Here is a 17,608-nt window from a genome sequence, read left to right as displayed (position 1 = left end):
TTACAATTTGTCCCCTGACCTCCACATGGACATTGTGCCTGTGCCTCACAAAACACACATAGAATAAATAAATCGATGTTAAAAAAACAAAGAAGGGTAAGTTAGCTGCAACCCTAACACTTGATTTGTCTGTTTCCGAGACAGTGTCTCCCTGTACTGGAGGCTAGCCTTGAGCTCATCAGCTTCCCATGTGCTGGAATTACAGGCATGAACCACTATATAGGGCCTTAGCACCAGCACTCTCAGCCATAGGATTTTAAAATACAGATTCACCCAACACAGCTTATATATGGAATGCATTCTGAGCATAGTCAATGTGAGAATAGCTTGTTTTGTTTTACTTAGGCAGAGCCTCCCTCGGTTGCCCAGGCTAGTCTGAAACTCACCATACAGTCTCCACTAGCCTTAGACTCCAGGCTATCCTTTGGCTTCAAGCTCCTAAGAGGTAAGAGTTACAGGTGTGAGCCTCTGCATCAGGTTTACTAAGCATTTTTTTAATCTCTGAGAGGAGGCTCAGCATATTGTAGCAGCAATATAATGCAGTGATTTCATGATTTCTTCCATACATGTTTCATCAGAGGCATACCTTCCTACTAGTGACCTTCCAGGCGAGAAGGAAGCTTTGCCATGCCTCAGGGGAGCTTCCTGTGGTCATCCACAACACCTGTCAGGATATTTATAATGCATATATCCAAACTCTGTGGGCTCCTGGATCGTTGTCCCAAAGACCAGCACTTCCTGCAGCTTGAGTGTATCTGTCATTATTACTTTTGGAAAACTAATGCTAACATCCACGTTTCCATAGTTGTTTGTGAACATGACTTGCGAATCTACAGGCTGACATTTTATCTGTTTGTGCTGTTGCTAGGCAGAGATTGAATCTGATACACTCAGTTTTCTAATGTGCTTTTTTCATCTTCCCTTTTTCTGCATTTCTAGCGGCATCCGTATTACTGACTTCAGCTTTTATTTAGAGAACTTGCTGCGTGGTAGTGGGTGATGGGATGTGAATTCTGCAAATGAGACACTGCCTAAAGTGATTAATTGCCATGTCGTGTCCTGTTCAAAGGGGAAAACATTGCTTTCGGATGGAAAGTTTTCTAGCAGGGAAGGCAGATCCGAGAAGAGCCTTGGAAACTATCAGTTGAAAACCAGGGATGTAGTTCAGTGATAGACCATGTGCTAAGCATGTCCAAGGCCCTGGGTTCCATCCCCAGCACTACACACACACACACAGCACATGCACATGCACACGCATGCACACACACACACACACCACAGACTATGAACAATGTAAATCTGTTGTTGGAGGCCTCTCGTTTGTCTCCCCAACCACTCAGACTCCAACAAGGTTCTGGCGTCTGTCTTCTCCAGATGGCGGCTACATGGCGTCTCACTGACTCTGCCTTCTTTCTCCCAGCATTCAGTTCAGTTCCCCCAGTTTAGTTTTCCCACCTAGCTCTATTCTGCTAAGCCACTGGCCAAAACAGCTTTATTCATTAACCAATAAAAGCAACGCATATACATAAGGACTTCCCACACCACGAGTCAGATTTTATTTGTAAAGATAGAAGGGGTTCACCAGGAGAGCAGTTAGAGACAGAAAGCAGGGAGCCAGGAACTACATGGGAAGTATTTGAATTGTGCCCAACCAAATTTTAGTTAAGGACAAGGAGTCTGTTTTATGTAATAGCAAGAAAGGGAGAAAAGTGAGTAATGGACCACGCAGCGGGGGTGGGGGGGGTGGGTAAGTTCTAAAGAAAGAAATTGGGTGGATAACAAGGATATCCAGCTTTTCTCAACAGAGAAATCAGTGTTGTCTGAAGTCCATGGCATACGTTGGTATTAGAGATTCATTAACTAGAACCCTTTCCTGGACCGTGAGACACAGTGCACCATGGTGTTTATTTACACACCATCTCCGTCTAGACTAGGGTTTCTCAGCAACTTTGACATTTGGGTTATCTGTTGTGAGGCTGAATCAATGATGTCCACTTGTATCCCTAACCAGCAGATGCCAGGAGCACCCTTCACCCTAGCTGAGACTGTGCAGACATTGACAGATGTGCTCTGGGGGCAGAGGTGTCTGCATTTGCAAAATGCTGGCTTAGCACACATGGGAGTTACTTTGCTGTCCTGAGTATTGGTAGATTCTTAGATTGAAAAGTCTGACACATCACTTTGAGGCAGGACCAAGGCGCTCCTCCCTATATCTAAGCTAAGCAAGGTATCCCGCCAAAAAGAATGGGCTCCAAAAAGCCAGTTAAAGCACTAGGGATAAATCCTGGTCCCACTGCCAGTGGCCCCACAGACTGCCCCAGCCACACAACTGCCTAGTTCGATCCTATGCACATTCTCCCACTGTCAATCAGGAGTCTGTGAGCTCTCATTAGCTCAAGTCAGCTGTTTCTGTGGGTGTCCCCATCATGGTCTTGACCCCTTTGCCCATATAATCCCTCTTCCCTCTCTTTGACTGGACTCTGGAACCTTGGCCCAGTGCTTAGCTGTGGTTCTCTGTATCTGCTTCCATCAGTTGCTGGGTGAAGGTTCTATGATGACAAGGTAGTCATCAATCTGACTGCAGGGCAAGGCCAGTTCAGGCCCCCTCTGCACCATTGCTTAGGGTATTAGCTGGGGTCATCCTTGTGGATTCCTGGGAATTTCCCTAGTGTTAGGTTTTTGGATAGCCCCATAATGGCTCCCTCAATCAAGATATCTCCTTTTTTGCTCTCCCTCTATGTCCTTCCCCCTTCTCAACCATCTAATTCCTTCACGTTCTCTTCTCTCTCCCCTTCTCCCTTTCCTTTCTACCCACTCTTCTCCTTCCCCTACACTCCCAGTTTTCTCGGGAGATTTATTTCCCCTTCCTAGGGGCATCCATGTATGTCTCTCTTAGGGTTCTCCTTGTTATCTAGCTTCTCTGGGGTTGTGTTCTCTAGGCTGATTAGCCTTTCTTTGCTTTATGTCTAATATCCACTTATGAGTGAGTACATACCATGTTTGTCTTTCTGGGTCTGGGTTACCTCACTCGGTATGGTTTTCTGGTGCCATCAATTTGCATGCAGATTTCAAGATGTCATTGTTTTTTTTACCGCTGAGTAGTACTCCATTTGTGAATGTACCACATCTTCTTTATTCATCCTTGAGTTGAGGGGCACCTAGGTTGTTTCTAGGTTCTGGCTGTTACAAATAATGCTGCTATGAACAGAGTTGAGCAAATGTTCTTGTATGATTGAACATCCTCTGGGTATATCCCCAAGAGTGATATTCCTGGGTCTTAAGGTAGATTGAGTCCCAATTTTCTGAGAAACCATCTTTACTGATTTCCAAAAGTGGCTGTACAAATTTGCACTCCCACCAGCAACAGAGGAGTGTCCCCCCCCTACTCTGTATCCTCTCCCGCATAACCTGTCATCAGTGTTTTTGATCTTAGCCATTCTGACTTTTGTAAGATGGAATTTCAGAGTGGTTTGATTTGCATTTCCCTGATGGCTAAGGATGTTGAGCAATTCCTTAAGCATCTTCCTGCCATTTTAGATTCTTCTGTTGAGAATTCTCTGTTCAGATCTGTACACCATTTTTAAATGGAATTGTTTTGGTATTTTGATGTCTAGTTTCTTGAGTTCTTTATATATTTTGGAGATGTGGGGTTGGTGAAGATGTTTTCCCATTCTGTAGGCTGCCGCTTTGTCTTATTGACTGTGTCCTTTGCTTTTCAGAATCTTCTCAGTTTCAGGAGGCCCCATTTATTGTTTCTCTCAGTGTCTGTGCTACTGGTGTTTTATTTAGGAAATGGTCTTCTGTGCCCATGCAGTCAAGGGTACTTCCCACTTTCTCTTCTATGAGGTTCAGTGTGTCTGGATTTGTATTGAGATCTTTGATCCGTTTGGACTTGAGGTTTGTGCATGGCGACAGGTACGGATCTATTTGCACTCTTCCACAATTGACATCCAGTTATGCCAACACCATTTATTAAAGATGCTTTCTTTTTTCCATTGTATAAGTTTAGCTTCTTTGTCAAAAATCAGGTGTTTATAGGTATGTGGATTAATATCAGGGTCTTCAATATGATTCCATCGGTCCACTTGTCTTTTTTTATGCTGATAACAAGCTGTTCCTATTACTATAGCTCTATAGTAGAGAATACAGATATTTATATTATGATTCATAACAGTAACAAAATTATAGATATGAAGTAACAGTGAAAATAGTTTATGGTTGGTGATCAGCACAGTGTGAGAAACTATATTAAAGGGTCACAGCATTAGGAAGGTTGGGAACCATTGTCTTATAGTCTATAGTTCTGGTTCTAGATTTCAGGATTTTGTTTTACCACAGTTGAGCTAAAAATAAAACCGTAGTGTTACATTAAAAAGATGAGTTGGGAGTTGTCCATGTGGCATTGTTCTAATTACTCTGATTTGTTCTCTTCTAGACTATTTAAAGAACCTCCTAGAAGACTCTGCGGACCACAGGGACACCCACGGTAACTAGCCTTTGCAGCCTTCTGCAGTACAAAAGCTTTTCTATTGTGTTGACTTAGACCTGGGAAGGAAAAATATGCTTTGAACAAAACCTTTATACAAAGTTCCTTTTTAAAAAAGTTCCCCCAGGCAGATGAGACGGTAAGTAGGGGAAGAGGCTAAGTGCTACCGGAGGCAGGTGATGTCGGTCCCTGGAGACCCCCAGGCTGGCCTTGAGGAGCGTGGGGGTGGGCCTGGGAGTTTCTTCCTTGTGTGCTCTGTTGTTCAATCTGTGGAGGTCCAATTTCTCCATCTTTCAGAACCAGACACTGAGCCAGACGATCCATTTCAAACTTGGAAATCATTTCCCTGAAGTAACTAAACCACAAGTCAAGGCTAAAGTTTAAGCCAGGCGTGGTGGCATACACGTGTAATCCCAGTACTTGGGAAGCTAAGTAAGGATTGCCAAGAGTCTGAGACTAGCCTGGGCTACAGATTGACACCCTGGCTACAGACAAAGCAACCTATAAAAGGATAAAATCTAAATAGCCTTTCATTTGGAGAACATTTATTGCTAGAGGCTACATCCCTCTTAAATCTCAACACCCCACCCATACAAGGGCAAGATTCATAACCATTGTCTCATAGTCAATTTTTAAAACAAAGTTTGATTGTAATATAGTTTGACTTTTAAAAGTTGCTATATAGCCAAGGATGACCTTGAACTCCTATTCTTCCCACCTCTGTGTCTTCAATGCTTTTACACATCTGTGCCGCCAAGTCTTGCTGTTTTGTTTTGAGGCAGAGTGGCCTCGAACTCGTGGTCCTCTTGCCCCAGCCTCTTTTGAATGCTGGGATTATAAGCCTGTGCCTTACTCACAGCTTAGTTTCTTTGGTGTAATTATTGTTGGTGATGCTATAAATTCAATTCAGGGCACATGCTAAGCAAATGCTCTACCACTGAGTGATACCCACAGCTCAGAGGTGAACTTTTAAAAACATTTTATTTCAGAAGAAAAGTTCGAGGTTGCCTAAACAATGTTTCGTGTCTGCAGTGAAAACATTGTACAGTTGATGAAGAAGTTTGAAACCTCCATCAAATAAAGAATACAGGCAGTAGCTTTAGAGTACAGCTGCCCTGAGCTGTCCGTAGTCCCGTGGAAAGAAGAAAATAGGATAGTAGCAGAGGCAGAGAAGACTGGCTGAGGGGAAGTAGGGAAGTAATTGAGCTGGAGTAGGCAGGAGGAAGAGGAAACATTGCTGACCAGAGTCTATCTCATGAAGAAATCAGTGTAAGAGCTGAGGTCGTAGGTCAGCAGTCTAACACTCGCTCCGCATGCACAAGGCACCCCCTTACACCGTTCTTAGAGAGGTCTTGACAATCAGAGCCCAAAGAGACCTCTGTTCATGTCCCAGGACTTCTGCCCTCATGGACATTAGTCCCTGATTCTGTAGATGAAGCAAGCAGAGTTTGAGGTGGAAGATCTTGATTCCTGGAGATTACCCGCCTGCAAAGAAGCACAGAGTAAATGAGCAGCAAGCAGTGGGGTGCACTGTGGTCCGGAGCAGAGCATGGTGTGGAGGGCAACTGTGGGCTACACTGTACTGAGGAGGGGTGGAGAGGGCTAAGCAAATACATCTTTGAGGTACAGCCAAGGGTAGAGTCAGCAGCATCTCTCATTAAGGAGATGGAGATGGTACCCAGAGAGTAGAATTATAGAGTGGAGACCAGGTGACCACGTAGCAGCATCTTTATTTATCCACTCAACCCTAAGGTTCTCAGTCCTGCTCACTGCACATTGCAGCACTCCAGGGAGATGGGCATCTGCAGGGAACCATGAGCGTGTGCTGGGAAGGCAGCGTCAGATGCAGGGAGACCCTGCTTTCCTTTCTAACAGCAATAAGGTTGGGAATGTAGCTCAGTCATAGAGCCCTAGCCTAGCACAAATGAAACCCTAAGTTCCATCCCAAGGATATCACATACACACGTGCAAGGTTTTTAAGTAGTGATATTGAACAGAACCCATGTTTAAGGAAGACAGAAACCTCCAGGGTTGGTGCTAGGAGAGTACCCAGAGCCAGGCATGGTAACACAGATACATAATCCCCGCATTCAAGAAGCAGAATCAAGATAAAGAATTTAGGGGGCAGTGGTGGCGCACATCTTTAATCCCTGTGCTTGAGAGGAAGAGACAGGCAGATCTCTGAGTTCTAGGCCAGCCTGGTCTGCAGAGTGAGTTCCAGGACAGCCAGGGCTATACAGAGAAACCCTATCTCCAGAAATAAACCAAACACACACACACACACACACACAAACACACACACACACACACACACACACACACACACACACACACACACACAAAGATCACGAATTTAAGGCCAGCCTTGGCTGCATGAGAAATAGCTCCTTTGTTGCTTACCACTTAAGTACCTAAAGCTGTGGGAGAGCATGGTTTCTCCTTTAACATCTTTCTGTGTGTCTCAGAATATCGGTGTCATATGTGCAGGGTAAGCATCTTTGTTTAGGTTAGGGAGAGTAGAAGGGTGTTAGCTCCTCTGCTGTCTACCCAACAAAGGCAGTGGGACCTTCCTGCCACTGTGTCCCATGTCCTTTATGGAAGGAACATTCTGTCTTGGAATGGGGCACAGCCACATCCCCAGACAAAGATCGACTTTTAACTAGGTGTGGTGGTATGTGCCTATAATCCCAGTATTATCCCAGTTGAAGCAGAAGGATTATAGATTTGAGGCCAACCTGTAACTACAGGTTTGAGGCAAGGCCTAGTCTAAATAACTAAATAGATGCTTTTCTTTTATATCTAGCTATAAAGATGCTGGGGCTGGAACATTTAAAAACACATGTGAATGGCAAAGAGCTAATACAGATTGCAAGCCAAAACTTGGCCGTAAAGATAAATAACCCAGCCTACAAATCGATGCCTAGAGTTTCCATGCTAAGGTCTAGTGTGCTTTTGTATGGCATTCTTTCTCCCTCTCCTCTCTCTCTTCTCTCCCTCCCTCTCCCTTCCTGTCTTTTTTCCCTCCCTCCCTTTTCTCTCCTTCTCTGTTGAGGATGAAATGTAGAGCTTCTGATTTCTCTTATTCCTAAATCAGATTTCTTTTCTTTTTTTTTTTTTTTTTTAATAAAAATGTGAGAATTTTTATTTTGAATAAGAGCTTGTAATAATTTAAACAAAGTTAACAAAGAATGCTTAGTGAAATGAAGTACAGCATTAAAAATATTTTGTACAACTCCTACAACATAAGCTGAATCAGCTACAATGTTTAACTCTTTTTTTTTCTTTTTTTTATTTTATTTTTATTTTTTTTTAATTTATTTATTTATTAAAGATTTCTGTCTCTTCCCCGCCACCGCCTCCCATTTCCCTCCCCCTCCCCCAATTAAGTCTCCCCCCCAGCCCGAAAAGCAAGGGTGCACCCACACATTGAGACAATGGGGATGTTCTATTGGGAACTCACCAAGGCCAGCTGGCCTGGGTCTGGAAAAGCCTGGGATAAAACCGGACTCTCTGAACATAGCGGACAATGAGGACTACTGAGAACTCAAGAACAATGGCAATGGGTTTCTGATCCTACTGCACGCACTGGCTTTGTGGGAGCCTAGGCAGTTTCGATGCTCAACTTACTAGACCTGGATGGAGGTGGGGGTTCCTTGGACTTCCCACAGGACAGGGAACCCTGATTGCTAAATCAGATTTCTTTAAATCGGTCTCAGAGAGGAAGGCTGAATCCCAGCCCCCTTCTGGTTCTGTTCTGGGAGGTCTTGGTATATCGGTGCTCTGAACCAGGGCCTTGGGTGTGCAAAGTGCATGCTATATCATTGAGCTGTCCTTCCCAGTCTCTGACTCTCTTAAATAATTGTTTTGCACAGCTCCTGCCTGCTTTATCAGAATCATTTTCCCCAGGACAGTTTCTAGCAGGAAAGGCCTTAGCTGCTAGGTAAAGTCTGTCCTTGCCCCTGTAAATGTCAACAGAGTAATCCCATCTCAGCAAGCCACCTAACACAGGGTCAGTGGTCTCCTTAGGGTTGCTCCTTGGTTTTTTTTGTTTTGTTTTTTCCTATTTCCCCCTGGTTATCCCCTCACTAAATCTTACTGTCTATAGTTCCAGCTACTCACAGACAACCAAGGTCCCCTCCCCCAGCCCCCAGCGTTTAATTGCTGTGTAGTAGGTCTTTTGTCAACTGGAACTGCTTAATATTGGAACCTGTTTGCTTCATTGGTAACAACCAAATGCCCTTTCTATTTCTGCATGTTTTAGATGCCCTAGCTGTGGTTATAGAGGTAGCCAACCATGCCAACGACACCATGAAGCAAGGGGTAAGTCTGGAAATCAAGGGCTGGCACAACTATGGAACCTGGAAGCAGACCCATCTCATTCCTCCCTTGTCTTTCTGTAGGACAACTTTCAGAAGCTTATGCAGATTCAATACAGCTTAAGTGGACACCAGGAAATTGTGCAACCCGGGCGGGTAAGTGTTTTAGAATATCTTCTACCGTTCACTGCAGTGTAGTTGGGCGCTGTCAGCAACCATTTTTGTTTTAGTTTTGAGAATGAGTAATGTTGCTCTTCAGTGACCTAAGAGGCACCATTCTGTCCATTCAAAACAGCATGGCGGAAGTCACAGTGACAAGCAGTCCAGTTCAGTTAGGAGAGAGGCAGAGGACCCCACGGAGTTCCAATAGAGTGATTTAATGGGATCATTTGATTCTGTAATACCAACTGAACTCACACAGCATTGAAGGCAATGCCATTTAAAGTCTGTAGAGAGGCCTAGAAGGGAAAGATCGCTGTTCGGGTGTTCCTCATAGCGCGCAGAAGTGGTCCAAGCAATGAACTTAGGGAGTTGCAACACGTAATTATCAGGTCGTTGGATGTACCTCAAAGTCAGGTATACACAGACAGCTATGTGTCAGTCCCCAGACTACCCCTGGCGCCAGTACAGGAAGCGAGATTGATTCTTTATCACTTTTGGTTTATTTCCATTTTTTTATCTTTTCAAGAAAAAAATTAAGTTGCATCCGTGGGAGGAAGTGGTCAAAGGACAGCTCTTGGGAGGGCTCCCTCCTACCATGTGGCTCTCAGGGACTGAACTCAGGCTGTCAGGCTTTGCAGCCATTACCTTTACCCACTGAGCTTTCGCACTGGCCCCTTTTTTACCATTTTTTGAGACAGGAATTACAGGATAGCACACTACCACATGCCTGATTTATTGAGGCGCTAAAAATCAAACCCAAAGTGTCATGCTTCTAGGCAAGCATCCTGCCAACTGAGCAAATTGTCACTCTCTTTTCTCTGAAAAAAAAAATTTGTTCATTTTTATTTTATGCATATGAGTGTTTAACCTATGTGTGTATGTGCACCACGTGCCTGCAGTACCCTCAGAGGCCAGAAGAGGGTGTCGGATCTCCTGGAACTAGAGTTACAGGCTGCTGAGAGCTATACTCTGCAATATCAGTTAGTAATCTTATCAGTCTTATCCCCTGAGCCATTGCTCCAGCTCCCCACCTCCTGTTTTTAGTCTCATTTCTAAATCTCTTGTAGAGCTTAGAAAGAAACCATGACTGTAAGTCACAAAGAAACACTTCTGGGAGAACGTTGGAAGGAAATCCTATGTGTGTTGTCGTTGTGTGGTGACAGGGGCACTAACTGAGTGTTTGCTTGGATGAATTAGGTTTTCCTCAAAGAAGGCACTCTGATGAAGCTGTCTCGGAAAGTCATGCAGCCCCGGATGTTTTTCCTGGTAAGAGGCCATGTGGTTTAACATGTCTGGGTCACTGCTTCATGGAAGACATGAGAGTACAGGAGCTTAGTGCAGCTGGCAGCTTGGTGGCCTTTGACAGCCAGATCTCTCGTTTCAAGCGCAGGCAATGATGAGGTCTGTTAGGATGCTCCATCAGAAAAGTTTCTCTCTTAGAACTTAGTTAATTTCGTTTTATATATGGAAGAATAGTTTTAGTCAAATTATTTATTCAGGCAGATTGTAATATTTCTGTGTGATTTAGAATTTATAAAAACTTTGAAATGAAGCACGTGCTTCAGAATTTTTCTGACAGGCAGTCTTTTCTCTTTAAACTTGTGCGTTATTGATGTCTCCGTTGCCGGAATTGGTTTCCGTAAGTGGCCTTTGTGTTCCGTTTCTCCTTCCAGTTTAACGACGCCCTGCTGTATACAACACCCATGCAGTCTGGGATGTACAAACTGAACAACATGCTCTCACTGGCTGGAATGAAGGTCCGTGTGCATATTCATGTTTACTTACCCAACACATGCAGAGAAAACCTGTAAGACAGTCGTCCTTCTCGCTCCCCTCGCTCTTCTGTCTGTTTGCTGCTGCTCGTGCATCCGCTCATTCCTGTCGGGGCCTCGCTCTTGCGTTAGTTTATTCAAGGCATAGTTGCTGAGAGCTGCGATAAACAAAAATGGTGACAGATTTGCTCAATAATGTGCAGGCAGATCGAAGGACGGTTCATTCTCTCTCTGCCTCGTCCCAAACCTCCCTGTGCCCTGAGCCTTTGCAGTGATGCAGACATAGCACCTGTGAGCACATCATAAAGACCACTCCACGGGCAGGCACACTAACGCACCAACACAGTCAGAAGTGCACGGAGTGACAGCGCACACGTTCACTCTTGCCCCTTAGGAGGAGGAGGCAAGAGGAGCAGGATCTCAGGGGCTTTCTCAGCTACGCAGTGAGTCTTAGGCTAGCTTCAGCTCCTTGAGATTCTGCCCAAATATAACAGAAATAAGTAAGTAAATAAGTGGAGTTTAGAGCCAAAGGCAAGTTGGTGATATTTATCTTCAATCCCATCCGCAGGAGGCTGAGCTAGGAGGGTCATTTGAGATCAGGAGCTTCAAGACCTTCTGAGGTCTTGGTAGCATGGTAGGACTATCGTCTCAAATACACACACACACGCACACACACACACACACGTATTTATCTGTGTGCATGTCCGGGGTCTTTTTAAAGGGCTTGGTTTGGGGTTGTGCTTTTATTTTATTGCCCAGGCTGGCCTATGTCGTCGAGGCTGGTGTTGAGCTCCTTATCCTCCTGCCTTGATCTCTCAAGTGTTGGAATCACAGATGTTAGCAACCACACCAAGCTCTTTATGAGATAGAGTGGACTCTGTAGCACAGGCCAACTTAGAAATCAAGACCATCTTCTGCCTTAGCTTCTTGAGTGCGGAGATCACTGGTGTGAACCTCCACAGCCTAGAAGAGTATGCATCTTTCGACAGGTGCGGCTGGTATACTGTTCTTGATAGAAAGCTGGGAAACGCCTGGTGCTCTATAATGAAACCCTTCCCCGAATAAAACATAAAACAGACAACACCACCTGAGAGAGAATCAGGGAAGCCTTTCTGGGGAAAGACGGGCTTAGGGATGACTAGGCCTCCATGCTAGGACACTGGGAAAGGCAGTCTGTCAAGTGAATATTGTGACCTAAGGCTTGGAAATGGGGACGGCAGGCCTGCATTTGGAATATTTAAATTCGCCTGGAACATAGAGTAGATGGCAGAGGATGGTGGAGAAAGCTGAGTGAGGAGACTGGCTGCGGACATCAGTAGCCAGGACCTGGGCAACGTCAGCTACTGTTGACATGTCAGATTTGCACAGAGTGAGTTTGTCAGACATTTGTGCCTTCTTCCAGGTCAGAAAGCCTACCCAGGAAGCCTATCAGAATGAACTAAAGATTGAAAGTGTGGAGCGTTCTTTCATCCTGTCAGCTAGGTAAGTGTGTATGTGCGTGCGTGTGTGCGTGTGTGTGTGTGTGCGTGCGTGTGTGCGTGCGTGTGTGTGAGCGCGCGTGCGTGTGTGCGTGTGTACACACACGTGCGTGTGTGTAGTCATTACACAGTCACATACACTTACACACACATTCCTGAAATGACATTTTGGCAGTATAGCTGGCTCAGATAGTTTTTTTTTTTAATTTTTAACATTTAGGTCAACCACTAGATATTTTATTTATTCCTTTCCTAAAGCCTCTTCCCTTTTGTGTATGCCATTGGGCACATGACAGAGCTGATACAAGAAACAGCAGTGTCCCTCTAGATAGAATAGTAGTAATGCTGGAACTTGCTGTGCTGATCACCTTTTGTAAGTCCTGCAAGATCTTCCCTAGTTTAACACAGCAAGTTTAAGAACACTTAATGCTTTATACTTCACTAGAATGATTTCATGTGTCACTTAAGGGCTGTAACCCACGTGATAGTTAACAAACCTCTCCTTAAAAGTGAGGAAACCAAGTTACAAAAAGGTTGAGTTGCTGTCAGTATAGCCAACAAAGCCAGAATAGAAATCGGAGTCTTCTGCTTTTGATCTATTGATGCTATTGTGTAGGATACCAGGCTAACCTCGAACTGAAACCGGCAGTGACTTACATGTAATGAAAACATGTTATAAGGGTTTCATGGCACACACAGTCATTTGAGGTCATTCTCCTCTACATAGTAAGCTTGGAGGCCAACCATGACTTACATGATTTCCTTTCCCAAAACAACAGGAAAGCTAAAATGAGAATCAAGCATTAAGGAACCCCAAAGTGGTGTAACTCTCACACAAACACACCTCACTATTGCGCTTCACTCTACTTGGCAGAGACTGTGTGATTTAATTTGTGTTTGTTAATTGTTTGTTTTGAGGCCAGATCTCCTGACGTGGCCTAGCTGGCCCCCAGTTATCAGCAGTCCTCTGCCTCCTGTGTTCTGGGATTACGGGCACACGCCACCATGCCCACTTCAGTGTTGTATAGTATGAACTGAAAGTTTGTGGCAACTCCCCATGAGTCTTCCAATGCCCCTTTCCTTTTCTTTTTATAAATTAGGGTGTGTGTATGTGCACCTGTGCACCTAAGGAGGGCAGAGTAGAGCTCCAGTTCCATTGGCACTGGACTGCAGGAGCTTGTGGAATTCTGAGCCTGTTAAGTGGGTGCTCATGGTTGCTCAGTAGCGTTTGTAACCACTGAGCCATCTTTTCGGTCCTCAGTTTCCCTTTTCTGATAGCATGTGCTCACTTAATGTCTCTCTGTGTCCTGTGTCTGTAATACAATAATTAGTTTTTTTCATTGTTGTATCTGTTTTCATGAACTATATAATATGTGATCATCTAGTTGGTTTTGGGTACCGTGAGCATTTCTGTAGAATGTTGAACTTAATTGAGAAATGTTTGTTTTTCTGACTATGAACTGAGTGTTTCCCTTTATTTCCCCTCTCTCATGTCCTCCCTATTTCTGTAGACAAAGTAACCCTACAGTGGCCCGTGAGTGCCCAACCTAAAGGGAGAGTTACACATCTCTCACTGACATCCAAAGCTCAAAGTGATCAAGGTTAATAAGGGAGGGGTCAAAAGCCCGGCAAGCTGAAAACCGGGCACTTGGGGCCAGCTGGCCGAGTTGTAAATGGAAAGGAAACGTTCTTGAAGACAATTAAATGCGCTACTCCACTGAACAAATGAATGAAAGCAGGCTTATGTGTTATGGGAGATGTTCCGTTGCAGATAGAAAACAAAACCAGTAACAACATTCTCTTAAGCCAAAGCCTGATCTAGAGCGAGGTCCTTTTCAGTTCTGTGAAGGTCCAGAAAGGGGAGTCTCTGCAGCAGAATGATTGAGGCAAGCAGGGGTTGTGTCTTGTAACATGCAAGCAGAAGGTGAACATGCAGGCAGAAGATGAAGCAGCAGCAGGTGCTGAAAGCAGACGCTGCGGTGACTTGTCCAGCCAGCAGGTCTACTAAACAAATGAAACAGCCTCCCTTTAGCAGACGATGCATCTAGAACCTTCATAGCTGGAGAGAGTCGGTACCTGGCTTCCGGCTTGCGTCTCCTTGCATGCTATCCTACTCCACATCCTTCCGCCTTTTACAGGGGGCTCCTCTGCTCGGATTTCATCGCTTCAGTCAGGAACATGGAGCCTCTGCCTTTGGCTAAGCCTTGTACGTAGAGGTGTAGTGGACAAAGAGCCTGTCTTCACTAAACTTGCATTCCACTAGGGCAGCCGTGTACTTAGCAAATATTAACCCGGGTAAAGTAAGGATTGCCGTAGTTAAGTAGAATACAGGGAGAATACTAATTGCTAGGCGGTTGTTAAACTAGGTTTAGGGGAGAAAGGACATGGAGATTGGCCTTAAAGGCTTGTGTTCACTGACTCAAGGAGGGAAGGTGTTGGATAACTAGGCAAAGGGAAAAGCAAGGGCCACCCGGTGCTTAGGAACAATGACTTCAAAGGTTCTGAGGTAGAAAGGAGCATGTGGTGTGGGCTAGGAAATGACAGGAGAGGCACCCAGGAGAAGCTGGGAGGACCTGGTGAAGCGTGTGCACCTTGTGGCTTTGGGTCTTCAGCATAAGAGCATAGGAAAGCCACTTGGCGTTTATCACAGGGAATGATGCATCAGAACATTTCACTCCCGTGTGGACAGCACTTGGGGAAAGGTGATTGATTGAACACAGAAGGCAGAAGGCAGGGTTATTCATCAAGACCTGACAGGCTTTATGGGTTGTAGGGTGGTGCCACCGTTCACTGTGATCGGTAGCACTTGAAGGAAGCAGTTCAGGGGTTGGCTGCATACCGAGCCTGTGCAGTGTCAGCATGGGGCCTCAGGCATGCAAGGATTTCAGTGTCAGAAGGATGCCTGGACTGGATGGATATGTGTGAGTGCCACCCTCTTGGAGATGACCAGAGTATGAGACTGGATGAGGTGCACAGAGAGCCTGGCATTCCCTGTGAGACTGCTACCTACATAAAACTGTCCCTGCTACCTACATAAAGCTGTCCCTGCTACCTACATAAAACTGTCCCTGCTACCTACATAAAGCTGTCCCTGCTACCTACATAACACTGTCCTTGCTACCTACATAAAGCTGTCCCTCTGCGGTGCTCATTACTTTCTCACCGCAGTAAGGTGTCAGCCCTTAGCTGAGGTATATTTTGTGTGTCCACTTCACAGCTCAGTCCCTAGCCTATCCAGTAAATGTCATTCAGAAGAGTCACAGTAATGTGGCCTCTAAACATTGGCATTGCACCCTGCTGCCAGCACCAACATGGGTGTGGCCAGGTCTGATATAACAGAAATCCCTTCTATTGGTAGTTTTTCCTCTCAGCAATTCATTGCAATTGAGAGGAAAATAATTTTCCTTGACAAAAATTTGTCTTCTGATGATAGATGCATTCTATTAAAAAAAAATAAAAACAAAGTACTCGGGCTGTTTGTCAGTTTGAGGAAGATGCAGATTCTTCTGCTGTGTTACAAAAGGCCTGGGATGCCAGCACTGGATGCTTCAGGCAAATGTGTGTGGTCTGTAAGAAATGTGTTATCAAGAGCTGGTAAACATTGTCTTGGCAGAAGCTCACACGAGAGAGCGCCAGGAATGATTAAACAAAAGAACAGCATATGTGACATGATTTGTACAGTCAGATCACATTCCTCATGCTCCCAGGGCTCCAGAAAAATCCAACAGCAATTCTCAAATTAGCCATCTGCCTCTCTGTTCTCAGTTACTTGGAGCAAAATGTGGGCGGTGGAAGAAGAGCTGGTAACAATTCATAAATGTTTGCCCAGAAGTCTCAGTGTCCGTTCCTGTGTTGTAGTTCTTCAGGGAACACATACCAGATGGCACTGACCTGGTGGGGAAGGGCTAAGCCCTTCACTCCACTTGGGTCTCCTGTCGACTCAGGAAACTGTCCTTGGTAAAGCCAGGGCCTCATATTGGTGGTCCCCAGTTTCCTCACTGTCCACATGGTGACAATGTCCGCTAATGAAGGGGTGGAAGTAAGAGCCAGTGGGTATTTGAGGGGTTCCAAAGATGAGAAATGATGACATTTGGGAAGCATTTAGTGCTGTTGGCTGAGCACGGTAACTACTAATTGGCAGTTGTCTTTGGCAACAATGCTAGAATCTTAGAAATAACAGGCAGATTTTATTTGATTTAGCAAGAAAAGTGTTATTTCTTGTTTTGTTCTTTGTATGTAATAAAAATTTGGGAACCATTGATTTGTCAATATCATTTGTAATTTCTTCTATCAATATGAATAAATATCCTAAGTGGCATTTATCAGGGAAGTACATTACTGGACATACTACGGGAAAGGCAAGCGATTCTTGTGTCTTTTGCAGTAACAAGGGAGCTAGGTCTGTAGCAGGTCATAGTTAGAGTTCTTGGTCTGGGGTTCCTGAGGTCCTCCTGGGATCGATCCTCCAGCCCTGGAAAAGGGGGGAAAATACAAAACCACTACCCTGTGCCCATCCATATGTCTCTCTCTTCAGGGTTGGGAGTTTTGTTTAATTTTGTTTTGTTCTTATTTTATAGAATTGTTTATGCTTAAAATTAGAGCGAATAATATGATGAGCAGCAATGGGCTGGCTTTCTTACATTTTTCTAAAGTATTTTAAACCTGACTGTAGTTGCCAGGTCATTTTGCATACTTCAGTACCACTCTCCCAAAGACACAGGGATTTCCTCACATTGTTAAGCTCCCATTGTGAAGGGTTTGTCTCATTATGATAGTTTTTTTTTAAATTTATTTATTTTATTTGAATGCTTATCTTTTTTTTTAAACTTATTATGTAAAATCTGCCTGCAGGCCAGAAGAGGGCACCAGATCTCATTACAGATGGTTGTGAGCCACCATGTGATTGCTGGGAATTGAACTCAGAACCTTTGGAAAAGCAGGCAATGAATGCTCTTAACTGCTGAGCCATCATCTCTCCAGCCCCTAGATTTTTAACTTGATTGTTAAAGTTTCTTCTCTCCTTCTTCTCCATGTATATGTATAGATTATCATATTTATGTCACCTAAAGTGTGCCTAAAAGTTTTGAATATGCAAAACAAATTTTAAATGACTTCATAACTGTCTTGACACCAATCATGAATGGGCTTTAACCACAGGTTTTGAAGGAGAGGCATGGTTGAGAAATACAAAACCAGAATACCGTTTGCCAAGCAGGCTCCTCTTCCCTGGCCTGTTCACATTACAGTTGGGTCAAAGACAGCTCCGGTGGGAGAAGACTAGGAACAGCACTTGGTGTGCTGAGTAACGGGCGAGCACTCACAACCACACACAATCTCCTTTATTTCCTGAGTCAGCTTATGGTTTATAGTGCTAAAAATAGGTCCTCATCACCC

The 17,608-nt window shown here is 44.5% G+C and overlaps 1 protein-coding gene across 2 annotated transcripts in view; it reads left to right on the top strand.

Annotated features, from left to right (window-relative positions):
• The window catches only part of Fgd6 (FYVE, RhoGEF and PH domain containing 6), a 118,949-nt gene that overhangs the window by 86,920 nt on the left and 14,421 nt on the right, over positions 1-17,608 (top strand). For both annotated transcript variants that reach the window (XM_075954196.1, XM_075954197.1), the window contains 6 exons: positions 4,436-4,486; positions 8,748-8,806; positions 8,887-8,958; positions 10,162-10,230; positions 10,638-10,721; positions 12,139-12,218. In XM_075954196.1, the coding sequence (XP_075810311.1) occupies positions 4,436-4,486; positions 8,748-8,806; positions 8,887-8,958; positions 10,162-10,230; positions 10,638-10,721; positions 12,139-12,218 (415 nt within the window). The remainder of the gene's footprint in view (positions 1-4,435; positions 4,487-8,747; positions 8,807-8,886; positions 8,959-10,161; positions 10,231-10,637; positions 10,722-12,138; positions 12,219-17,608) is intronic.

Source organism: Microtus pennsylvanicus, chromosome 20, assembly GCF_037038515.1.
Source record: "Microtus pennsylvanicus isolate mMicPen1 chromosome 20, mMicPen1.hap1, whole genome shotgun sequence".
In the NCBI taxonomy this organism is placed as follows: Eukaryota; Metazoa; Chordata; class Mammalia; order Rodentia; family Cricetidae; genus Microtus; species Microtus pennsylvanicus.
This window is presented reverse-complemented; position numbering and strand designations above follow the sequence as displayed.